This window comes from Akebia trifoliata, chromosome 13 (assembly GCF_017979445.1).
Source record: "Akebia trifoliata isolate Shusen 1 chromosome 13, ASM1797944v1, whole genome shotgun sequence".
Lineage (NCBI taxonomy): Eukaryota > Viridiplantae > Streptophyta > Magnoliopsida > Ranunculales > Lardizabalaceae > Akebia > Akebia trifoliata.
Window position 1 is genome coordinate 9097155 of NC_141387.1, and position 27654 is coordinate 9124808.

General features: G+C 33.3%; 1 protein-coding gene across 3 annotated transcripts; it reads right to left on the minus strand.

Annotated features, from left to right (window-relative positions):
* Positions 1–7654: 7654 nt before the first annotated feature.
* On the minus strand, positions 7655–22435 carry LOC147387733 (UBP1-associated protein 2C-like). Of its 3 annotated transcripts, none has more exons than XM_086421770.1 (2): positions 20918–22434; positions 7655–7982 (listed from the first exon to the last, which is right to left on the minus strand). In XM_086421770.1, exon 1 carries the CDS (start codon positions 22272–22274, stop codon positions 20919–20921), a length of 1356 nt encoding a protein of 451 aa, XP_086277896.1. In that variant the 5' UTR covers positions 22275–22434; the 3' UTR covers positions 7655–7982; position 20918. The 3 variants fall into 3 exon arrangements, with proteins under 3 accessions (XP_086277896.1, XP_086277895.1, XP_086277897.1); XM_086421769.1 differs by lacking the exon at positions 7655–7982 and adding an exon at positions 9919–10178 and having other exon boundaries at positions 20918–22432; XM_086421771.1 differs by lacking the exon at positions 7655–7982 and adding an exon at positions 10231–10402 and having other exon boundaries at positions 20918–22435.
* Positions 22436–27654: the final 5219 nt, after the last annotated feature.

A 27654-nucleotide genomic window follows, 5' to 3' on the forward strand; every position in this document is an offset into this window, starting at 1 on the left:
AACTCCAACAAATCAGAGTCTATTAAGAACAATTTTTAAAAAAAAAATTAAAAATATTGGGTTATTGGAAGAAAGCCATAAATATCATTTGCATAATCCCCAAAAAAAAAATTTTGAAACATTAAAGAATTTAACCCCTAGTAACTTGAAATCCCGCCCAACGAATAATTGCGAATCCAAACTTAGTTAATATAATCAAGATAAGATCATTCAAGAAGTAAATTATTTTGTAAAATGGCTATAAAAATGTGGGAGTACAGTAGATATCCAACCTAAATGTGGGTGTAAAGTTGGATATGGGAACAATGTTATTTAGAATATTTTAATTTCCCTAAAAGTAATAAATATATGCCTTTGATTTGTCTCAATGTATAAAGGGAAAGATGGAGTTACAAAAATAACAGAAAAGTTGGCTTTTTGATAGTATTGGAATCTTTATTTAGAGTCGTGATAATCTGACTCATTTTTTTAACGCTCTCTTCACAAAACCGTACAAAATCATAAAGATATGTCCTTATGTACCGAAAAAAAAAATCAATGGCTCATAAGGAAGCGTACAAAAAAGTGAGTCCGATTATCATGACTCATTTATTTAAGTCGATGGCATATTATAAGAGGTCTAAGGTTTGTTTCTCCCACTCAAAACTCGACAAAGTTTGTATTTTTTAATTTTTAAAAGCCACACACAATTTTTTTAGCCCAGGCCTAGCCCAACTCTAGACCCAAACCAGTCAAGAGGTATGAGCCTGGGACTGGACCATGGTATTGGAAGCCCTACATGAATCTAGCCTAGGCACAAGAACAAAATTCTCTGAATTTTTCCTAAATTTTGTAAAATTCTCTGAATTAGGGACTAAGATGAGAAATATGTGATACGAAAAATAAATCAATAATTTATTGATTAATCTTGGAATATGATATAAAATAAAAATTATCCATTTTTGAAGGTGATGGATTTTGGTAAGAAACCTAAAGACATCATTGGTATATTTTCTGAACGTTTTCCTATTTTTTTCGCTAAACATTTGCGAATTTATGTGAATTGAGCTCACTGGAAAAATAACAAATTCAAATTTTGTTACCATGCACTGAGGTCGCCCGCAGCCCAAAAGTTGACAAAAAAAAAAAAAAACCTAAATATCTCTCTTTTTTTTAACTCTGAAAGGATATACCTAGATCATTTGACCTTAAAAAGATAAAGAATCCTGTTAGAGTGACCTCAAGCTGGAACCTCATATTGCATTTCTTGACATGAAAATCATACACTTTTACATCAAGAAGTGTGATATGAGATTCCAAACTGAGGTCACTTCAGTATTATTCAATGATAAATGACCAATATCTACCAAATGACAGTTGGAAAGAGCATTTCAAGAAATTTGACCATATGTTTTACTATATAAACCCTAATTCTCAATCTTTCATCGTAAAACTCTCATCTCAATCATACTCTTAACTCTCTAAATAATTGATTTAGGTATTGTTAATTATTCTTTTCTTTTTCATTAATGGGTCATACAAAAAATACAAGGAAAATTATTTAAAGTACCCTGGGGGACGGATTTTTTTCTAAATAGTCCCTAAATTTTAGGCAGTCTCTAAAAAGTCCATTTAGTAAACTTTTATTTTCTTTTTCTTAACAGTCCCTGAATCACATCTCACGTGTATAAGATCTTGGAAATACCCAAACTATCATTTCTTATGTTCTTCACATAATTAGGTTTTTCAACGACGATTACGATCATTTCTGACAATCTTTGCTCATGAATGACGAATGAAGAACAATATTCTCTTAATTTTAAACATCTAGACGTATTTTTATTTTTTTTAATTTATTCGATGATTTAAAAAAATTGAAGAACGAAGTTGAAATTCAATTTTTTTATTTATGATTAAGTTGTAATTTTTTTTATTTGCAAATATTATTTATGCATTTTGGGTGTTTCAAAAGATTTATTCAGTATTGAAGTTGTAAAAACAAATATCTGATTCAAATTTACAGCATACAAGTTCACCATTTAATTACTATCGGGTTCGACAATTTTTTTCTTATGAAAATGTTGTCGAACTAGACAGTAATTAAACATTGAACTCAACATTGTAATGTAAATCATATTTTTCATTTTTTCGATTTCGATACTTGGTAAATCTCCTTGAAATACCCAAAATGCATAAATTATAGTTGCAAATCAAAAGTTACAATATAATCATAAAAAAAATTTGAATCTCAACTTCATTTTTCATTTTTTTTATTATTTATAAATCATCAAAATAAATAAACAAATAATGTCTAGATGTTCAAAATTAAGAGAATATCATTCTATATTCGTCATTCATGATCAAAGATCGTTGAAAATTATCGCAATCGTCGTTGAAAAACCTAACTATGTAAAGAAGATGAGAAAATGGTAGTTTGGATATTTCAATGACATTGTACATGTGAGATGAGGTCTAGGGATTGTTATGAGAAGAAAAGTTTATTAAATGAACTATTAAGAGATCACCTAAAACTTAGATACCATTTAGAAAAAAAAATTCCCTCTGTCAAGATCCTTTTAAGTAATTTTCTCAAAAACAAATGAAATACATTTTTTTTATTTTTTATCATAAGTGCAATATGATATAGCTACGTAAGGCTTGGGTTTTAAAAATCAATATCAGCCCGAGCTACAAGCCCTAATCAGAGTTCATGGCAATTTGATTTTTCATTCTAAGTGTAACCATTAATTACCATTTCTTTACTTATCAAAGTATCCTTGTATACAAATACAGGACTTTCTTTTAAAAATCTCTTGAAAAAAAGGTCATTTTATGAGAATTGGCTACTACTCACTCAATAATAATAGAGTGAAACCCCGAGGGATTCGCTCAATGGCAAGTTTGGACTGATAAGTGGTTAATGCACATAAGTCGTGAATTCGATACCCAGTATGAGCAATAATTTCTCAGGGGCCACCCGTGAGAATGCACCCTCACTTACCTGGTGCGTGTGATGTGCAAGCATTGCTTGTGTCCTGGGGTTAATCCTTGGACAAGATCATGGTCTATGGATTGGACAAAGGCCAGATACAAGCCCCATCACCTATCTACAAGGATAACCGATTATCAAAAAAAAAAATAGAGTGCATGGACCTCCAAGAATAGGCAATTAACTAGAACCACTAGATTAAATTGGCAAATTAGCCGATTCATCAAGTAATTTCTGAATACAATAATATTTTTATCCTTTGCCCTAAAATCTGATTTTCTTTAACATTGAAATCTCAATAACAAGTTAGGGATTTTAGAGAGGTTGGAGATGTTTTTTCTCACGCATATGCTTGCAAATGTTCTTTGGTGGTTTGTTAATCTCCTTGTATGGATTCATTTGTTTTGTTATGATTCTCTTGAAGTTGTGGTATTTGTTGTTATGCTTGTTTATTAGATGTTTGTTAAACGTGATAAGCATTCAATAATTTCGGCGACAAATGCTGGAATGCTAAGAGTTTAGTTAGTCTCTCCCTTTGCCTATGGTTAGTGACTTAGGTGATGTTTGTTAAACTGAAAAAAATAAGTGCTGAATAGCATTAAGCGCTGAAACTTATAAGCGCTGAATTTAAGTGCTGAAAAAGTTGTTTGTTTAGATGCTGAATTATGTTTGTTACACATTGCTGAAATTGATAAATTGTCTTTGTTACCCTTATAATCATATTATACATTGTTTGCATGTTTCAAATGCTTATTTATTATCAAACACAATAAAATATATTATTTCTTATAAAATTAAAATACAATTTATTTTTAAATAATAAATAATACTCAAATCTTCAATTTATAAATAATAATTTCTATTTATAAAAGCCCACAAATTTCAAATTAAAAATAATAATGTCATACATGTCACCAAAATTTGAAATCAAATTTAAAAAGAACTTGATTTTGGATGAATAATTTTCAATAGAAATGAAGGATGTGTAATTATAAAAGCACCCTATGAATTAATAAGGGCAACCCACACTATAGCCATTTTTTGTTTTGTTTTATATGGATTAAAGTTTTTGGAATGAGCAAATTTTTAGTGAGGATGGTTTATATGGTCTAGAGATCATCCTCACCAAACTCGTTAAAAATAGATTTCAAAAAAAAAAAAAGGACAATTTACGGTTCTTGAACTTTTTTTGATAGGGTTAGAAGTTTCAAGATGTGCTGATTTTTTGTGAAGATGATCTCCTCATTGTAGAGATCATCTTCACCAAAAATCAACTCATTCCAAAATTTTTAACCCATATAAGACAAAATAATTTAGCTATGGTGTGGGTTTATTAATTTGTGGGTGTTTATATACTTATTCATGGGATATAAGAGGTAATATCCTTTTAAGAATAAGGGCATACTTGTCCGTGCTCAAAAAAACAAAGGGCATACTTGTCCGTGCTGAAAAAAGCGAAGTGCTTACCGCTTCAGCACTTTTTTTCAGCATCAAAATAATGCTGAATTTTTTTCACTTATTTTCAGCAATAAGCACGAGTAAACAAACGCGCTATTTTGACAAAAGTGCTGAATTTAATTTTTTTCAGCAATAAGCGCTGAAAAATAGCGCAAACAAACACCACCTTACACAGCAGCACTTCCCATAAAAAAGTGTATCTTGAGGGAACCATGTATCCCTAGGAGTGCAAATCTACGATTCTCAAACTTGTCACATCAAGTAGTCGATCGAGTTTGCCATGTGGGATAGTCAGATTATAACGACTCTTAATTTATATGATTGCTCTGTCCGCTCGTCTCTTTTTTAAGTGTTGATTGGTGCATGTGTGATTTCCAAAGTTTATTTGAAAATGAGAACTTGAATGGACATGGGAATTTTTTTTCTTCTTTTTCTAAAGTCTCTACCTAGGCACAACAAAATATTTTCCCATGAGTTTGAGTTTGTAATTGTATCATATTGGCACATGAGATTTGCAATTTTTGTCATATTTACCTTACCTTATTGTCAAAGGCTTGCACACAATGTCATTCATTTGAGTAATAGAAGATAATATTAGTTCACAAGATGTCATCTGTTTGTCTTGGAACAAGCACATTCCATTTTCTATCAAAAAAAATTATGTTAGACATTATCATATATACATTTTAATATGGCGAATAAGAGTGTCAATGGGTCGGTTCCCAACGAACTTATAACCATAACCATTGTCTTTATATTTGTTCCGATTTTTGTCGGTTCTAGGTCCGATTCCAAAATAAATGGAATCGGAACCAACAAAAAACAGAGGTACCCATCTGCTTCGACTCTCAAGAATCAAATGAGAAAAAATGTATTTTAAATCATTATAAATCTTTTATCTTTCAAAAAATTAAATTATAAAAGTTATAAGATTTTAGAAGAGATGGCTCATTAAGCTCCAATAGATAATTTATATGCAAATTTGAAGAACTATATACAACTTGCATTAATTTTAAAATAAAAGAATACCTTAAATCATCCATAATATAAAAAGAAATGAGAAAATAAGCCGGTTCCAGGTACCCACATGGATAGAACCTAATGGTTTCAATTCCATTTTAGACCTTACGCTAAGCGATTCCTATTAAAAAAGAATCAGAACTGGGATTTTCAATTTCGGTTAAATGGGTACTCATTAACACCTCCTTGTATTGTTGACACATTTTAGAACTAATCTTACCTTATCCAATTATATTATTATTTTCAATATTCCATATATATATGCTTATTTTGAATTTACAATGTTCCAACCTCTTGCTATTAGGATAAGCTTTATTATGACATTTTAATATATGTACATGTATATTAACTTATCTAAACGCAGAATTTTTTGTTTATGTTTAAGAAATATTTTTATTAGCATCCAAGAACAATACAATATCGAAATATATTTAAAGCATGATTTTTTTAGGGACTGCCTAATTGCACACCACCCATTACCAATTGCACTCCATCACTTAAAAATCCCCCTTTGCACTCCATTTAGATGATTACCCTCCAAAAAAAAATTGTTGCACTTTTTTTTTTATATAGATTTTTTTGCACGTTCTCAACTTGATCCATAGAAATTATTGTTAGTTTACTAATTTTTAAAAGAAAATCATTTCAGAATCATGTTCACAAAGTTCCATTCCCTTGAAATACACAAGTTCATATTAATATTAATTTTAAACATAAATTAGAAAATTAGTACTTTAATTAAGTTAGGGTCAAAAAAATCACGAGCAAAATCTATCTCAAAACATAGAAGAAAGTAGAGCATAAAATGCAAAGCTGTGGGTTAAAGTAAGGGTTAAATCCTATATATAAAAAATAAAATAAATAAAAAACAACAATAGGTTAAAATAAAGGTTATAAAAAATAAATAATTTTTTAAAATTGGTGTGCAAGCAACAATTAGTGATGTGCAACTAGTCAGTTCCCTCTTTATATTTAACCAACCACTAGACCTCACCAACGTAGTTTTTCCCATAGTTAGCAATTCGTTGTACAGCCAAAAATTATAACGGAATTAATTTGAGTACGATTCAGAATACACATTTAATAGTTTATTTAAAAATTCGAAGAACTATCATGCGATATGAGAATGGTTCAAGTATAACTCTACTTCAAATACTTTTTTAAACTTTAAAAAATTCATGTAGAAATATTAAAATTTCCATAATACTCATATAAATATTTAGAAAAATCCCTTATCTTTTTAAAATTTCTTATTTTTATATCTTATTTTTCAAAATCACCACCGGTACCCTTCATCTTTAAACTCATCCTTGGTAAAATAAAAACATGATATTTTTATTCATGTATATCAAACACTCAACAACACTTCACACTTGGATACCTTAACACATTAAGTTTTAACAGTTATTCTAATGCAAAGCACATAGTGTTCAAAAAATTTGAAAGAAGAGAGAAGATATGTAAAAAGATTGAAAATATTAATTGTTGATTGATAATTATAAGATTCAATAACAAACAATGATTATTGCAATAACAATCAACAATTAGTGATTGTCTAATGACGAAACCTATCAGTTTAAAGAGAGAATAATGAAAATATTATCATGTGATATTGAGATAGTACATTTTTAATTATAAAAATATGGGTCATTTTGTGATTTTAACCATATGCAGAAAGCATTTTTAATTTGTTTAACTCAGAAAAAAATAAATCGTGAATGATTCGAAAAGGTTCAAAAAGATGATAATTTTAATAAAAATTGAATTGGACAGAAGTTCTAATCATTTTGTGTATCATTCAAAAAATTCAGATATAACTCATGAATCATTCGGAGAATTACTATGGTTTTTTCCATTCAAAACCAGCTAACAAGACATAGGAAAGTACCAATGGTTTTACTATTACAGCAATATATATCTGACTAGTAGACCTCATCTTAGTTCAGTTATATTAAGAACATTATGTGGCGCCGTCATCCCAATATGGAATTTGCTCAAAGAAAAGGCTAAAAATCCATCAAACCAAAATGATGGATATTTTATGTGAACAGAGTTAAATGACATTTTAAACTGGAATTTTACCCAAAAATAAATAAATAAATAAAGAACAAGAGTGAGAAACCCCTTTTTCCAATAATTTCAATAAACCTTTATATCATTCATGTTCACAGGTCAGAAAAAAAAATATAGTCTTAAACTGAGAACAGATAAATAAGGAATAAAAATATAAAATAAAAAGTAAGGCTTTCAAGTTGTGTGAGCCCAAATAAATACATGGATTTTCAATTCCAGTAGTACATTATAATTAGAATATTTATTCTAAGTTGCCATAGAAACCCCAAAGGACCTCAACTATTAAACCACCTCTGCATCCCACCGAAAGATTTAAAGACCCAAATTGGATGGAAAATCTTCCAAATAGAAAGTAATTGCCAGCCTTGATTAATTGCTTAACAGTTTGGATTTCTATTTAAAGTAGACTAGCTGCAACATTGGCTATTTAAAGAGCTACCACCAAAGTGGGTCTAACTCAAAACTAGATTGCAACATGTAACGAGCAGAAACAGCCACCACCATGTCAAACACAATAAATTCAGTGATTCAGTCCATGTCAAAACACCAAGACAACTGCACATTGGTTTTCTCAAGGAACATAAATACCAAATTCACCAAAATCCAAATTCATTAGTTACAGATATTTGAAACAAAACAAAGAAGAAGCTAATAATTAACAACAGGATTGGAAACCAAGAATCCTTTTAGGTTTTTACAATAAAGAAACCATATTGTCAATTATAAAAATATATTGAAAAGTTCCTTCATTTGGAAACTACAATGCAATCCAATGATCAGAAAAAGTCATGTCAAACATGATAAATTCAGTCACCCTCGTTCACGTTCCAAACACCAAGACAATGACACTTGTTTTCTCAAGGAACATAAATACCAAGTTCACCAAATCCAATTCATTAGTTAAAGGGTTAGTCACTGCTATTTAAAACAAAAACAAAGAAAAAGCTAACAATTAACGACATACTTAGTTCTTTTTTAGGATTGGAAAACAAAAATACTTTTAGGTTTTTACAACAAAGCAACCATATTGTCGATTATAAAAATATATCGAAAAGTTCCATATTTGAAAACAAGGTCTGAAATAATATTAATGTACAGTGTAATGGCCACCTGCCATTACCATTGTTTTCAAAATACCAATAATGGAACAGCACCCATAACAGTGGGCTCACGACAGAATAATATCAAGAATGGTTCTGAAAAAAGTGTTATAAAATAAAATTTTAATTTTGAAATCTGAACTAGAAACTTAAACTTCAATAACAGAAATATTTGTTTTTTCATTTAAGTTTTTAAACAGCCATGGTAAAACGGCCCAAACTGAAAATGGTTATTTTGAAAAAAAAAAAGTGGTTCTGCTGCAACCCATATGTTATTTATGGTCATAAGTACCTGTGAACTGAGACATTCATCCATGTTCAAGCCTAGTGCCACGTATGGTTACGTAGGCAGATACCATTTGAGAAGCACTCCCTACCATAGTACTGCTAACTACTTGACTCTTAATTTGGTTACAAAACATCCAAATAGAGTTTAATTTGCAAAAAAGCACTCATGAGCAATGAAAATATGCCCCTCGACATAAGATCCCCAATCAATACAGCAAACACTCATTGGGCTACTAAGGACCAGATATAATGCCCCAGAAAACTAAGTTCACACTTTTCACGGACATTCAAGCAGACGCATTCTAACGGAGTGGAGAAACAAAATAACAGCAACTGATCTAACAATCATACTCCAGACTACATGCAATATAGAACTTCACCAAACAATTGAGTAACATAAATTCAACTAATCATCCCCTCCAGATAGACCCAGTTAATTATAAACACCCAGTACAAGCGTACATGTATACAATCTAAATTAAATAATCCAGGCAAAAGGCCGATTTTTAACTAAGCAATTCAAGCACAACTCATTGACGGTTGGAGAAAAAATTATAAGACAAACAGAGAGTATTTGCACGTAGTTACCAATAAAATAATATATGACGCATTGCTTGCCCCCATTAAATGCTCTCTTCAACGATATCTTGTTCTTTTTGAATAGTTGGCATGGGCATGTGCCCATGCCTAGAAAACATATCAAGCTTACTTTCAAAATATAAAATAAAGAATATATGTAATAAGAAAAGCATTGCTTGCCCCCATTAAATACTCCCTTCTGTCTTCAACTACCCTTATCTTACTAACAAAGCAAAGCTTAATTAGAAATAGATAATGGGGAATACATAAACAAAGTCATAACTAAAAGCAACAGAAAATAGAACATAGAGAGATCCAATATTAGCAGCCAAATAGATATGGTTATCCAGGATCCAACAAACCATCGCATAAACAGAAGGCATGCAAGTACTGGATCATATAAAGTGAAAACAAATACACACTCACAGAGAATATTTAAAATATAAAGTTCTTATCTATCAAAAAAGAAGTCGGTGGCAGATAGGTCCAGCTCCAGATAGCGATACTTCTGAATACTAAAAACATAAAAGTTAAGACAAATAACCATTACAAACAAACCACATCATCTTGGGGAGGAGAAAACACAGAAGTGATGATCAAAGTATGTCAAACCATTTCATCAAGCAGAGACAACATTGTCTCCATTCACCACAACCATTTAAAGCATTTGCGCCCAAGAAGCTTTCATAAACCTGAATCAAACATCCATCAACAACTCAATCCATCATTCAACATCTAACATACAAAAGAGGGTTCATGCAAGGTAAAGGACAATGTATAACCAATTAACCCCCCACCCCCTACACACACACACACAACGAAAAAACAATACAAGGTGATTGAAAAAACACAACTCAAGACCAATCAACTTTGAAAAAGTGGCATAGTATAAAACGCATCCCAATGCATCAGTATACTGCAACCAAATAAGGGCAGAAATCAAAAGCATAACACAAACAGTCAGAAAATTAGTTGAGGCACTAAAGGTAGGCACACAAAAATGTATATTTTTAGCATGCAATATAGATACAGAAACTGAAAATATATAAATAGCGACAACACTTAACACGAAGTATGTTGATGCCATACAGTCATATATAAACAGTACATAAGAAAGCAACTACAAGAACAGTCTTATCTAGCTCTGCAAAATGATAACATGGAAAATTGAGACTGTAGGGTGGAAAATCAGAAAGAGAGAGGGTGACGTCAGACCATGGGGGGTGAAGAAGAAGAAGAGAGAGAGGAAAACCTCGACGGTGAAGGTTCCGATAATGACGGCAGCGTTGATGGTAGTGGTGGGAAGGGAAAAGGGAAAAAGAAGAAGAGCAGGGCCTTTTGGGATAGATTTAGGGGGTGGAATTTCATTTTCCCATGAAATAGGGTGGGAAAATGAAATCCAGCTTTGGCTGGATTTTTAGATGAGGGTGGAAATTCAATTTCCATGAAAAATGCAATTTTCCTCCCTTTTCCATGCACAATCAAACATACCCTCTAAATGTTTTCAAAAAATATAATAATAATAATAATAATAAATTCAGGACCATACACACATACAACAACACTGAGAAGGAACATGCAGACACTCAATGTTCTGAAGGAGTGATATGAAGTTGGAAAGTCGTAATGGTTTACGTATTGAGAGCATATACGAATAAAACAAAAGGTATGAACTTGTCCAGCCAAACAGAGAGTTGGGATAAGGCTTGATGACAGCGAGGAAGGACCAAAAGAACAGACAAATGCAGAAAAATGTGGCAGCTGAAGCTAGCCTTAATGAAGGAAAAGTATCATTTTCTTGAAATATATATCTGCAATATTACAACAATAGATCTTGCTGCAAATAATGACAAATCAAGTGACTTTCTGCCAAACTAACAGGTTTGGATAAGCAGAAATAGTTGGGACAATATTGTGAACTTTATATAATTAAACGGGCCTATTCAAGCACCTGCAAACAATACTTTTTTTGGTAATCACAAAAAACCAAACACCACACCAAATGTGCAAGGCAATATGCATAAGCAGAAATAGTTGGGACAATATTGGGAACTTCTATATGACTTAAACAGGTATATTCAAGCACCTGCAAGCAATACTAGTTTAGGCAATCAGAAAAACCAAACATACTGTGGACCACGATGGAGTCATCCATAGAGACAAGGACACGTGTGAGGACATCGGGACACACCAGGCACATGGGGGACCATCACTGACCCTGGGTGACATGTGGGTGTTACCTATTTGACTGGACAGGCAGAACATGGTTGTCACACCAGTAGAAGGAGTACCAGATGGCACTCACGCACGATCGCGAGAAAGAGACATGGTACCGTTAAGGGTACGCCATCTGGCACTAGTGGATTGTCACGCCAATTGGAGGACTCCACATGACAATTATGTGCAGTGAGTAAAGTAGTGGGGGTAGTGCCACTAAGAAGGTGCCACCTGATGATTAAATCTAACAAGCATGCTATAAAAGGGGTAGTACACCTCCTTTGAAGAGGACCATATCCACGGGAACAGAGGCAACACACACACACACACCAAATGTGCAATGTCAATATGCAAATGCTAGTGCTTACAACGGGTCGGGTTCAGGACAGATATGTGTCTACCAATATCCATATCCGGATTTTAATTCGGGTCCAAATCCAGATCTGATCTGACCGAATTAATTGTTTCGGGTCGGTCAGGCCGGATAATTTCAAACCATTACAAAGTAATTTACTAAAAAATGTGGCTTAAATGTGATTTGAACTCAGGACCTCTCCCCTTCTGAAAAGAAGCTTTGACGACTACACCTAATACTCATTTGTTGATGAATTATAAGACTAAAAAATGTAAAAATATAACATACAACATACAAAATAATATATCATTCGGATACAGGCGGATATAGGGATGGGTCCTATCTGACCCGTATCTGACTTGGGTCAAGAGACATCAACCCATATCCAACCCATATTTTAATTCGGATATACTTGAAGAAACCAAATCTGCTAAAAATCAGACTCAAATTTCGGATTTCGGATAAAACCAATGCACTAGCCAGCAATTATTTCGATATTTTAAGATCAAATGACATTTCAAACTGTTCAGTCTGCCTCATGGAAATAATCTTTTCCATCAAGTTCAATCTGATAACTTGGTTTTCATTCATTCCAAGCATAGTAACAAAACTCCATTTTTTTTTAAAGTCTCATTTAAAATACGTTTCAATTAAAACAATAAAAAAAACCTTGACTTTTTCAATAAAAAATGTGTTTTAATGTTTTAAACATGACTTTTACGTTTTAAACACGTTTTTTAATCGAATGACCCATTTTTTTGTGAGTCTGGTTAATTTATATGGTCTTATGGTTGTTTGTACTTTGGTTCATTGTTTAAAGTAGGATTTGACGATAATGCTTGATGCTATAAAAAAATAAATCAGTAGTGTGTTATTTTGCTCAAAAGATACATTGATGGTTAGACCTTTTTTTAATTTTTAATATATTGCATATCACTTTTTTCCCAATTTTTTCTCATTTCTTTCCCATTTTCTAAGGTTTTTTCGAAGTATTCCCTTCCCGTTTTAGACCCATTCTCCGACTTGATGACCATGATTCCAAGAGGATATTAAATATGGCCAATATGCTATCCTTAATAGATTCATACTTAAAGCTTTCACTTAAAAGCCATATTAAAACTTTTGAAGGCAAAAACCTTGAAGAACATAATGAACAACGATGAAGTGCCAACTTAGCTAAGTTGGTAAAATGTGTGGAGTGATGTTCCCATCTTTAATTATATATATATATATATAAAAGATGTTCCCACATCCTAGGTTCAAACCCCCTTAACCCAACTTCACCTAACTAACCACTAACCCTTTACCTATCAAGACAACGTCTTTTGAGATAAATTAATCTACAAGCAATTTCATATTAATGGATACTCATAGCTTTCATTCACGAGAAAACAAACAAAATATAAAGATATTGAATACATTTTAAAAGTCTAATACGAGTCTAAAACTACAGGTACCTAAAACTTTAAACAACGTCGTTAACTCGTTATTGATTGGACCAAATTGTCAGCAGAATTAATTCCATGCAAAGATATAAAAAGTTCTCACTTACAATTATTAGGAATTCTTTCCATATGTTTATCCTATAAAAACTTATGTACATGGAATGAAAAAAACAAGTTTTAAGAACATTTTCATTAGTAAACCATGGATATAACTTAGTTACCATAGTAGTATAACAAAGTGTTAAAGGACTTAATAATCATCAACAAAATGGTTGACTTGAATAACTAGTGCCCTCCTAGTATACCCAAAATTTAAAATAAAAAATAGCAAGTCAATCTTTTGATATTTATGAGACAGCTAGTTTGCAATTTTTGCTAATCAAAGAAAAACCAGAGCGCATTTATCACAAATACTATGGATTGCACTTGCTAAACAAAATTCAAAAGTCCAAGTTCCATTTCTCTCTTAACATATGTAACTTCTCTAAGGCTAAGCTCTACGAAAAGAAGCAATGTTACAACACACCACTGCCACATATTTTTAAAGCATATGATAGAACTTTGGAACTTATTTCAGAACGAATGCCATTAATCACTCACAAGATCCGAAAACAATCTTGGCAAACAAAAGGTCCAGCTAACCAAAGAACATCTCCTCCCAAGTTTGAAGGCCTCTAGTGTTGTCCCACACTCTCATCTACCACTTAATATCCATAAAACACGTAATTTACACTATAAAATATTTTCTGAACTCGACAAGTAGACAACTACATAACACAGACATTGATTTTGACATGTGTGAAACTTAGAAAAATGATGCAAAGGCCACATTTTTTATCAATAAAAAGAGCTTAAATAATAAAGGAAACATGAATGAACTCCTAACTTCTTTCTTGGTCAACAAACTATGAAAGTGGAGGTGACCATTGATTTCTCAGCAGTTGTAGACACCCCATTTTCGCACTTGCCTGATTGAATAACTCGTCAACCCGATTGCGACGGTTCCCAATGATGGATGAATATTCCAATATTTTTTATTTGTTACTAGATATGTTTCAGAAATTCAGATAAGGTATCTCAAGCAAGCAAAACTTTAGAAACCACGCTACGCTAGGAAAATATGAACCAAAACATAGAAATCATCATTTTCAGACAAAAAGAAGCTTTACTAGAAAAATCATCAAAAATGACCAAAATACCTTTGAGAGCAAAACGATATGTTTCCAACCCTAAAAATTTAAATTAATAATTAACGTAAAGTGAAATCGTAATAAATTGAATTAAAATTTTAAACAAATAAAATCAATTAATTAAGCCCACGGATCAAATTTTAAGTTGTGGCCCATCTATTTAAGTGGGGCTCACATAATATTTTTTAAAAGACTCCTCCATCTAGGGTCCCAAAATATATAATTAGGGGGGTTCTACAAAAAACTTAAAAATCTTCATTGTACGTAAGAATTAAAACCCTAATTAAACAACTTAACCTTATCTTGAAAAAACCTAATCAAACACCAATTCTTCCAAAAAACTCTATAAAAAGGAGTCCACAACCTAAACTCGTAGGTCAAGAAAAACTCTAGGAAAGAAAGACCAAAAACTCTCCCAAGCCTTCCTAAAACCCTAAATCTGAAGCCCTTACCTAACACTCAAACCCCATTTTTTACTCAAAAACACCTAGAAATCCTCAAAAAACACCCAAAAACCCTCAAAACACCCAGAAAATATTCCGATATAGGAGAAAAATACCTCATCTCGGAGATCAAAAACGGATCTAGTAACGGAGACAAAAGCAGGAAGACTCACACGAGAAATGCTCTTCGCCAATTCTGAAGGAATCAACCACCACAATCACACAGGTAAAAAAAAGGTATCGTTTTTATTTTAATTTTTAGGTCGTTTTTTGCAATGTAAAAATCTTTGGAAAAAGTAGAGATCGATGTTTGCCGGATGGAATTGGTACCTAACACCTTCCAATCCTGTAACGTGATCCCCGAACCCATTCTTTTCATAGATTAGTATTTTTTATCTATTTTGAGTCATGTTTCAGTTCCTAGATCGTAAAACTAGGTGACGACTCCCAAAACACCAAAAAACGGATCCGCACCCACGGATTCGCTTTTTGGTGTTTTGGGAGTTGCCACCTAGTTTTACGGTCTAGGAACTGAAACATGACTCAAAATAGATAAAGTACTGATCTACAAAAAAAAACAAATCTGAGGATCACATTACGGGATTGGAAGGTGTGTTAGGCACCAATCTCGCTCGACGAAAGCCGATCTCTACTTTCCCAAATATTTACATTGCAAAAATAACCTAAAATATAAAAAATACCTTCTTTTTTACCTGGGTGATTGCAACGGTCAATTCCCTCGGAACTGGCGGAGAGTGTTCCTCGTGTGAGTTTTCCTGCTCTTGTCTCCGTCACTAGATCCGCTTCTGATCTCCGAGATGAGGTATTCTCCTCCTAGATCTAAATATTTTCTAATTTTTTTAGGTGTTTTGAGGGTTTTTTAGAGTTTTTTGAAGATTTCTAGGTGTTTTTTTAGTAAAAAATATGGGGTTTGGGTTAGGTAAGGACTTGAAGCTTCAAATTTAGGATTTTGGGAAGGCTTGGAAGAGTTTTTGGCCTCTTTTTCTAACGTTTTTCTTAACCTGCGAGTTTAAGTTGTGGAAGCTCCTTTTTATAGAGCTTTTTGAAAGAGTTGGTATTTGATTAGGTTTCTTCAAGATAAGGTTAAGTTATTTAATTAGGTCTCTTGAATTAGGATTGTAATTCTTACATACAATGAAGATTTTTAAGTTTTTTGAAAAACCCCCTAATTATATTTTTCATTCTTTGGGACCCCAGATGGAGGGTTCTTTTAACAAATATTATGTGGGCCCCACTTAAATAGATGGGACCACCACTTAAAATTTGATCTGTGGACTTAATTAATTGGTTTTATTTGATTAAATTTTAATTCAATTTATTAAAATTTTACTTTACGTTAATTAATGTTTTAATTATTAATTTTAAAATTTTAAATTTTTAGGATTGGAAAATTACCGTTTTGCCCACAAAGATGACATTTGCATTGAGAGGTTGTTTTTTGATGTTTTGAGATGTTTTGAACTCAATTTTTTTAAGGAATTCAATGAGTATTAGTATGTGTCATTTATGGATTTTCGACGTGTAATGATTATGGACCCTATGAGGGCGTTTTCATAATTTTGTCGAATTTTATAAAAATTAGCGAAACAGTTTATTTAACTTTAGTTTGTTGTTTTATGTGTTCAAAAGGATCTTCCTAAGCGTAATGTAGGCTCTAGGGATGTTTTAATGTCAGAGGTATTTTGGTAATTTGGTCATTTTTTTATGATTTTTCTTGTAAAGCTTCTTTTTGTTTGAAAATGATGATTTATATGTTTTGAGTCATATTCTCCGAACGTAGTGTGGTTTCTAAAGTTCTACTCGCTTGAGATACCTCATCTGAATTTCTGAAACATATCTAGTAACAAATAAAAAACATTGGAATATTCATCCATCATTGAGAACCGTTGCAATCGGGTTGACGAGTTGATTAGTCAGGCAAATGCGAAAATGGGGTGTCTACAGCAGCCCTGCACATGCATATGTTTAGAATTCTAAAACCCCAACTGGTAAGATGACTAATCATCAGGATTTTTTCCCATATAACAACCATCCACTAAAAAATTCCTTAGAGGAGATGTGTGGCTTCTACACAACTCTTATCGGGAAAAAGATCACCAGAATAGCTAGTCTTCTATAGACATATCTCAACAAAAAGAAGCTACTAGGAGCACATCTCCACTTTGTAAAGTTTGGCTCTGACAGCAAATTATACATTGAATTAACTCTTTCCAACAAAGCAGTCACAAAATTCATTTCCTAATCATTCCATTTCTCCTCATATAAAGATTCCAAGACAAGCTAACAAAGTCCCATACTCAATTTCACAATGATCAATGGGGGTTTCCTTAAGAATGGGTAAGGAAAATAAAACGGTGAAGACAAAACGGTCACAACGCCAATTCTCTCACAACCTCAATTGAATCCTTACCCAATAGGTGACGAATGCCACCATTAAAGAGATATTGAAAAATAGAAATGCCCATGTAGACGATCAATATGAAGATCTAGTGTGATTATAGAACCATCAAAGGAAATAACTACCTTATTGTCATTAATAATTCTCATCCCCAAACTCTTTCTTTACCAAATATCCGGAAGGCATTTCTCCAAGAGAGACATATCGATTAGCTTTTAATATCTAGAAGCCTGAAGCCCAAGCCGCATTGTACTTTGGGAAAACAAATTCTTTCCCAAACACGAGAACCATAAAACTCTCCAAATCTCATCTCTAAGCTTTACTCAATACTCATCATCCTCAGAATAATATGAAGGAAAAAAATACATAGAAACAACCCCACCCATGGGCAAGTGAAAGGGGGCAACTTCCAAGATTTTAGAATCTGCCAAAAGGATATGCTACTTTTAGGCCTTCAGAAATCATGAGACAACTGATTCTCATGTTGATGCTTGACGTGAAACTCAAGGCATTCATTACTTTTGGTTGTTGAGGCCTATTTTGAATGCCTACGAGATAAAAGGTCCATAACAAACTCTTCCTTTTGGCAAAGTAAGGAGTCCGCTTCGTTTTGGTTCCTATATCTCTTGGGAATCCATTATATCACCAAAACGCCTCAGGGGAAGGAGGGAGCAGGGGGGTCAAAGGGGACATGCCAAGTGAAGATTTGGGTAAACCACATTTCTTTTACAAATTTGGATGTGAGAATACTTCCCTACTTATGTACCAAACACTGAGTGAAGTACTTCACCCACGATTTACAAAGGTAAATCATGTTGGAAAAACTTCAACCTAAAATACTATAAATACCCCTAACAAAACACGTGGATTGAACTCCTTGTTGACCTGTACCATTAGACTCCACAAAGTGCTTCTAAGGTTGGTTGGCTCGCTTACGATGGAAAATCATACTCGTACCTATAGTATGACATTCATTTTCAAGTAGCTGCCTTGGATATAATGCGACTCAATGGCTTGTAAAATAACCAAATGACCTACTTGTCAAGTGCCAAACCGGGTCTTATCCAAGTCTATTTGGGAAACCAATGGGATCTAAGAATATAATTTTGATCACTTTGCCTACCTAAATGACTTTGTTCAATGGAAGGGGCCTCAGCTCACTTTCAAGTTTTGGACGAGTTTATTTCTCATTGTCATAAGTCTATAAATGGAATACTCAAAACTACTGAGAAATTCCCCTAATATGAGGCAGGACGCTAACAATACCTCTATGGAGGTTTCAAGCATTAAGTGCCTTGGAGAGGTTCGTTTAGGGGACAGCCATCAAAGAGTGCGTCCCATCTTATAAGCTAACCAATGAGGGCCTATGCTTAAACCAATTTGAAGCATTCACCCTTCTTCGACAGCCCATGAGGATAGCCCAGCCATAGTCTCCTTAATGGAGGTGCCAACCAAGATGTAGCCCACCAAGGTGAACACTGAGATAGGTATAACTTTGGGCCCTCCATTCTTTCAATCTTTTTATAGTCAGTCTTTCACCCTTTTGCTCCCCTTATTAATGAATGATACCACTGGTCCAAAGATTTGGCACACTTTTGATGATAAGGATGAGAAACATCTCAAAGAACAATTGAAAAGGGTAGCTATAAGTGTCATCCAAAGCATTAGACAAGATATTGGTGATAGCATTATTTTGACAAAATGGTCTCCTAACCTCGCCATCAACTTTGATGAAGAAGTGAGCTCAGGATGGCATGCCCAATGGTGTTTCCCACGGTCAGTCCAAATGAACCAGTGATCACATCATCTTTTGCATCCATTTATAGAGGTGACACAAATCTTGGATCCATATTAAATATATCTCACGTACAATAAAAAAAAATCATTTAATTTACATTAAAATCATCATCATAATAAGGTTTATCCCAATAGCATGAGCTTGGATTATTATAAAATCAAATAAACATACATATGGAATGTTGAAAATAATAATATAGGAGAAAGTAAGATTAATTCTAAAAAGTGTTTAGCATATTAAAATGGGTATGACAATATCTAACATAGAAAAAAAATTAGGAAAATGGAATGTACTTGTTACAAGACAAACAAATGAAATCTTGTGAACTAACATTAGCTTCTATTATTCAAATGGACAACATTATGTGCATCACTTTGACAAGAAAAACAAGTGGGATAAATATGACAAGTTGTCAATCTCATACGCCAATACAATACAACTACAAAATCATGGACAGACATTTTGTTGTGCCAAGACAGAATTTAAAATATAAAAAAATTGATCTCCCGTGCACATTCAAGCTCTCATTTCCAAACAAACTTTGGACAGCACCGGCACCAATCAACACACTTTAAAAAGGGACAAGAGTGGACAAAACAAATGTATAAATTGAACAAATAAAACAAGTAACAGAAGACTACTAGGAGGTACTAAGTTATTAACCATAGACAAAGGGAGAAATCACATAAAAGACATCATATCATCTTTAACAAATAAAACAAAACCCTCAAATAATGCAGCTATAATATGTCAGGATGATCAAAGAGACCAAAGCGGGCCAAAAGTAATTGGGCTAACACAAGAGGGGCAAATCAAAGTAGTTGTTGATGTATGTCCACTAAACAAGAGCAAAAGAAGTTCCAACAATGATTTCAGGAAATTGTAAGGCAGAGATTCTCCTTTATTCTACATCAATAACATGTAGACAACCTTGACAAAGATCGCAAAAATGCAGCATGGAATGATTACAATGAGTACCCAAAAAAATAACAGCACCTTAACAAACCAACAGAAGGACGAAGTGAGCATATCAGGCATACAACGCAGCACTGAACCATTAAATGAGCATAAGCCACCAGTACTCGTGCACTAACAAACATCGAAACATATTCAAAATCCTTGCGATAAACAGCAAAACAAGTACAAGAATAAAGGGAGTGACAAACAACACTAGAAAACAATTAAACTCAAAACCTTACAGCATTAGTCGCTGACATCATTGAATGCTTATCATGCTTAACAAACATCTAAGAAGCAAGTAAAACAACAGAGCCTGCAAATTTAAGAGGCTCAGAAAACAACAAATGAACCCATCCAAGGATATAATCAAGCCACCAAAAGAACATTTGCAATCAAGTAAGCATGAGAAGAAACAAGCACATGAACGCATATTGAAACATCAACATGTCAAACTAACTAGAAAAGTCATCAACACGTCACTGAATGTAGATCAATATCTCACAAAAATCATAACTACACTACATATACTACCAAATGAACATATCACACAAAGGAACTGATATATATATATATATATATATATATAATAACAAGAAAAAATTACCTTAGTAATAAGGGGGCATGCTCTGGTACATGCCCCCGCCGGGTGGAACCCTAGGTACTGTGGATGACCCTGAAGGCTGGTGTTGTTGGCTTGGGAATGCAGCGGACGACAACCCATAAGGGCCGCTCTCTGGGTAACCACCTGAGGGCAAACCAACTGAACCTGGAGGTAACCTATACAAAGACGATCCAGCACCACCCAATCCACCATATCCAGCTGAGGTAGGCCCACCATACCCCCCGGAAGGGGCGCCAGCTCCACCACCTAAACCTGCATAAGGACCACCCAATCCAGAACCATACCCACCACTACCACCCAATGAGGATGGCACCTGACTCGCAGCAGATGACAAACCTGTACCACCAATTGGTGAATTCAAATGGTGGTGATGATGTGGAGCCATTCCTGGTGGCCCTTGGTGCCCTGCAGAGAATCCCCCATAAGATGAAAGACCACCCGGTGGTGGTCCACCAAGACCAATCGGTGCACCATACTGAGATGAAATCGAATTGGGCATTGAAGATGGAGGTGGCATTCCGAGCCCATCTCCACCCATCTCGCCAGGACCACCAGATGGAACACCACCACCCGTTCCAACCGCGGGCGCTCCGGGCTTTCCCTTCTTCCCCTCAATGGCCAATTTACAAACTAATTGACGCCCATCGATCATCTTCGTTGGATCAACAAGTGAAGCTTGTGCCGCCTCAACAGTCTTGTACACAAACAACGCGAAACCTCTCGATTTCCCCGTCTGCTTATCGAACCCAAGTGGCCCTTCTTCTATTTCTCCATAGGACGAGAAATGTGCCAAGAGACGGTCCGCAGGCATATCGAATGGAACATTGCCAACATAAATTTTCCTCATTGAAGCATCGAGAGATGCGTTATTTGAAATGGGTCCCGACGTACCAGCCGCAGCGAGCTGTGTAACAGTCATCCGTCCATCGATTTTCTTGCTTGGTTCCTTCAAAGCTAGAAGAGCTCCATCGATGTGTTTGAAAGTGATGAATCCATAACCCTTGCTTTTTCCAGTGGCCTTATCGAGGATCACAACTGCTTCATCGAGATCTCCATACGAGGAGAAAAGGGTTCGTAAGCCATCAGTGGTGGTATCCCAACCAAGGCCGCGGATGAAGAGTTTGCGTTGGGCAGGGTCACGGTCTGCGATGGATCGAACGGCGTCGAGGACGTCCACGTGGCGGGAAGCAGCGTTTTGGAGGATTTCGAGGAGTTGTTCTTGAGTGAAGGGTTCGATGATCTTGCGAGCGTCCTCTGGAGTGAGGTTTGGTACTGAAGTAGAGTCGATGGAGATTATGCCGTTCTCGTCTGGTTTTCGCTTCTTGGTGGAGGGATCCATGGATGGGAAATTGAGGATAAAAGGAGAAGATTGAGAAAGAGAAAGAGACACAGAGAAGAAATTGAGAACTTGCAAAAACCCTAACCCTAAAACCTTTAACCTAGCGAAAGAGGTTGTAATTGTATCGCCGGATCAAGTTTTGAAGGGGAACTTCTATTTACGCATCAAATTTTACTTACAACAGTAGGGGCACACCTTAGCTATTAGAGAAAGAACTCCCTTAAAGAGTCGTGATATTCTCACCTAGGGTGCACATGATTCGGATTGGTTCGGATTTTGGCAAAATTGGAATCGATCCAAATATGATCGATTCTATAAATTTAGAATCGAACTAATCCAATTACCCTATAGAATCGAATCAATCTAAATCAATCTTGGATCGGATTGGTTTGAATTGGATCTCGATTCTCATACTTATTCTTTTCAATAGTAAAATTAAAATAATTAAAACTTAAAATTAAGTAAAATAAATATTAAACAAACCATCACACATAACACATAACACGTATAAATACAGCATCAACTTATTTATTATTTCAACATAAACAAAACATCACGCATAACACAAAAATAACAAACGCTTAGTCCAATCTTACATCAATCTACCTATGCACCAAAAATTATTGGCATTTATTTTAAAAAATAAAAATTTCATGAATATTTCAAGTTAGAGAGTGATCGATAGAGAAATTATTATAATTCAAATATCAATAATTAATGAAAAGGGAAAAAAAATATTAGAATCATATTTAAATATGAGTGTGACACAAAACACTCATAAAATGAAATAGAAATAAAGTTGAAATTCATTAGGAAAAAATCGTTCTTTTTATAAATCTATTGTTAAAACATATAAAAATTAGTACAAAAAAAAAAAAAATATATATATATATATATAGACAAAAATGTTGTCGCTTTATGAGTAGCTTTATGTGTCTACGGAACCCTACCCAGATATATATATATGAGTCCCATTCCCCACCCTAAGCTTTACCCTACACTTTAACAAACGTGTTTTGTCCTACATGGGTTAGAAGTTTTGGAATAGGCTGATTTTTAATAAGGATGATCTCTATGGTGAGGAGATCATCCTCACCAAAAATCAGCCCATTCCAAAACTTCTAACCCCATTAAAAATAGTTTACAAAAAATGGACGGTCCATGATTTTTCAACTTGTAAACATGGGGTTAAAATTTTCGGAATGAGCTGATTTTTTGTGAGGATGATCTTCTAATCATAGAGATCATCCTCACCAAAAATCAGCTCATTCCAAAACTTCTAACCCATGTAGGACAAAACACGTTTGTTAAAGTGTAAGGTAAAGCTTAGGGTGTTGAACATTTCCCTATATATATATGGGAAATGTTCAGCAACAAACATTTTGGCAAAACATTTTTCAAAACATGGGTTAGAAGTTTTGGAATGAGCTGATTTTTGGTGAGGAGGAGATCATCATCACCAAAAATCAGTCCATTCCAAAACTTCTAACCCCATCAAAAATGGTTTACAAAAAATGGACGATCCATGATTTTCAACTTGTAAACATGGGGCTAGAAGTTTTGGAATGGGCTGATTTTTGGTGATGATGATCTCCTCACCGTAGAGATCATCCTCACCAAAAATCAGCCCATTCCAAAACTTCTAATCCATGTTAGACAAAAATGGTTGGCTAAAATGTTAGCCCAAATGTTTGGTGCTGAATCGAACAAAATCAATCGGATTTTTTTTTTTAACAATCCACACCTGAACCAAACCATGCTCAATCCGAACCAATCCAATCCAAAAGGCTTCGGATTGGTTCGATTCTCAGATTTAACCAATCTAGTGTGCACCCCCTACTCTCACCCACCTGATACGCTATCCACGCTCCCTTACTTTCCATGCACTAATACCTTAAAAGAATTACTTTCCACACTCACTATCTTCTCAACAGCCCATCGAAAAAAAAAAAAACCTAGTTCTTCTTCTCTTCCTTCTTCTTCTTCTCTCTCTCTCATCTTTTGAATTTTGTGAAAGGTTGAATCGATAAAGATTAGATTTTAAAGTTTTTTCCTTTAAAAAATATTTTATTTGTATTTTACTTTTTTTACATTTAATCATCAAAGAAAATGGAAAAAAATACCATTAAAATTTTCAAAAATAAAGATTTTGAATCGAATAACTCACAAAATTTTTTATAGTTTTGTTCGGTAGATTTAGATCAAATTTGTTTTAGAATATTTGAGAGGTACTTACTGAACTTACCGAAAAATATCTATCAAAAAACATAACTTGTTTTACAGTGCTTCAGCAGGTTTCTACTAAAATGGTTTTGTCATGTTCAGTAGGAAGTTATGTATAGTAGGTACCTACCAAATTTGTTAAAAAAAATTAAGTCTAAACCTATCAAATAAAACTATAAAAAAAAATTTGAATTCTTCGATTCAAAATCATCATTTTTGAAGATTTTAATAGTGATTTTTTTTCCATTATCTTTGATGATTAAATGCAAAAAGGTAAAAGAAAATTTTAAAAAAAAATAAAAAATAAAAAAATTTAAGAAAAAAAAAATCTAAAACCTAATATCCATTGATTCAACCTCTCACAAACTCAAAAGGATATGAAGTTGGAGAAGAAGATCAACAAGATTGAGGGAGAGAAATGGATAAATTGTGGAGAAGAATGAATAGAGAAAATGGTTTGAATTTTTCAATCGACAGATGGAGAAGATAGTGGGTATATGGAGATATAAATGTGAGTTCCTATATTTATTTATTTTCAAAAAATTTAGGTGGGTGGAGTGAACATATTTGGTAGGAGTGAGTAATATGTCCCATTTCCTTATTAACTTAGGTGTTACTTGTTAAATTAAAAAAAAAAAGTGTTGAATAGCATTAAGTGCTGAAACTTATAAGCGTTGAATTTAAGTACTGGAAAAGTTATTTGTTTAGATGTTGAATTATGATTGTTACACATTGCTGAAACTGGTAAATTGTCTTTTTTACCCTTACAATCATATTATACATTGTTTACATGTTTCAAATGCCTATTTCTTATCAAATACAATAAAAAATATTATTTCTTATAAAATTAAAATTCAATTCATTTTTAAATAATAAGTAATACTCAAATTTTCTCTTTATAAATAATAATTTTTATTTTTAAAAGCCCACAAATTGCAAATTAAAAACAATAATGTCATACAAGTCATCAAAATTTGAAATCAATATTAAAAGAACTTAAATTTGAATGAATAATTTTTGATGGAAATGAAAAAAGTGTAATTATAAAAGCACCCTATGAATAATTAAGGGCAACTCACACCATAACCAATTTTTGTTATATGGGTTAAAGTTTTGGGAATGAGCAAATTTTTGGTGAGGATGATCTATATAGTCTAGAGATCATCCTCACCAAAAATCACCCCATTATAAAACTTCTAACCACGTCAAAAATAGTTTCCAAAAAAAATTTGAAAGATTTACGGTTCTTGAACTTGTTTTGATGGGGTTAGAAGTTTTGGGATGGGATGATTTTTTGTGAGAATGATCTCTACAAAATTTTTAACTCATTTAAGACAAAATAATTTGGTCATGGTGTCGGTTTATTAATTTGTGGGGTGCTTATATACTTATCCATGGGATATAAGAGGTAATATACTTTTAAGTATAAGGGCATACTTGTCGGTGCTCAAAAAAACGAAGGGTATACTTGTTCGTGCCGAAAAAAATAAAGTGCTTATCGCTTCGACACTTTTTTTCAACATCAAAATAGTATTGATTTTTTTGTACTTATTTTAAACAATAAGTGCTAAAAATATGGAGTAAACAAATGTGTTATTTTGACAAAAAATGTTGATTTCTTTTTTCCAGCAATAAACGCTAAAAAATAGCACAAACAAACACCACCTTAGTAAAGATTTGAAGCCTTATTAAGAATTGTTTTGCTCAAATAGATTACTACATTAGCAATCCAACACCATAACCTTCTAAATTTCATGGAAAAACCTCGACAACCCTAAAGCATTGAATGATGTTTTTGGATGTCACAAGGTGGGCCCAAGGACCTTAGGTAAGGTTAGTCAGACTCTTACTATTATGGGGTTAAACTTCCCATCTATCCCTTTGTGTGGGTCCCACTTTATTGTCTTCTCTTTCTACACCTCTTTCAATTTATTATATTTCCTCTCTTTCTCCATTGTCCATCATTTTTTTAATAATACCCCCTCTAATTATTCTTTAATTATTTTAGTTCTAAAGTTTTTTTTAATAATACCCCTTTAATTTTTTTCTTTTTTAACACCCCCTTTAACCTTACAAAGAAGATGCTCATGCCATACGACAAATTCTACTTTATATATGAAATCAGAACGATTGATGTGTTATAAGTAAAAGTTAGTGTTCCAATAGAATCAAAGAGAGATTTACTAGACAAACTTATCTATTGCATTTTTATTTCAATAACTCTCTTGGAGTTCTTTTAATTTCCAATAACTCAAGTTTGTTATCCAACAAACCTTGGAGTTGACACATCAATTTAAAAGATTAAATACATATAATATAATTAGCTTTGTAAATCAAATATCTATTGTATCTTCTTTCTTCTCAACATGTATTCCCTATCAAAACCATGAATCAAATCCAAGACTATTTTTCTTAATCTTTTTTTTCCTTTTAAATTTGAGTATTATCATCAAATCTAGAAAGTTGTAACATTGTGATGTAGTGGAAGTGTGCGAATCAATAGATTTGATAAATTGTGTTAAATGGAACATTCAAAATCAATAGATTCAATTGATAAACAAATAACAACTTGAAAGAAAATAAAACATAAGTTAAAAAATAATTAAAAAAATATATATAATTGAATTGATTATTGATTTATTATTAATTTTCGGATTTGGAATTTCTTATATAGATAACTCCATCATAATAATTTAAAGGGAGCGGTTCGACAGCCCTAAAGTTTACCAAGTTTGGAGCCAAATATTTTTTGTAAATCACTTCTGATGGTGTTAGAAGTTTTGAAATAGGCTGATTTTTTGTGAAGATGATCTCTACGGTGAAGAGATGATCCTCACAAAAAATCAGCTCATTTTGAAACTTCTAACCCTAATTTACAAGTTGAAGAATTGTGGACCGTCCAATTTTTGTAAATCACTTTTGATGGGGTTAGAAGTTTTGGAATAGGCTGATTTTTTTGTGAGGATGATCTCCTCATCATATAGATCATCTTCTCAAAAAATCAGCTCATTCCAAAGCTTCTAACCCATATTTTGAAAAATATTTGGCATCAAACTTGGTAAACTTTAGGGTTGCTGAACCATCCCCTAATTTAAAATCTTACTAAAATACTAAAAATTAACATTCCTAACATATTTATAAGATAATACTAACTTTT

Coding starts and splice junctions, on each gene's coding strand:
- LOC147387733 (XM_086421770.1), bottom strand. CDS start 22,274: ATGGATCCCTCCACCAAGAAGCGAAAACCAGACGAGAACGGCATAATC.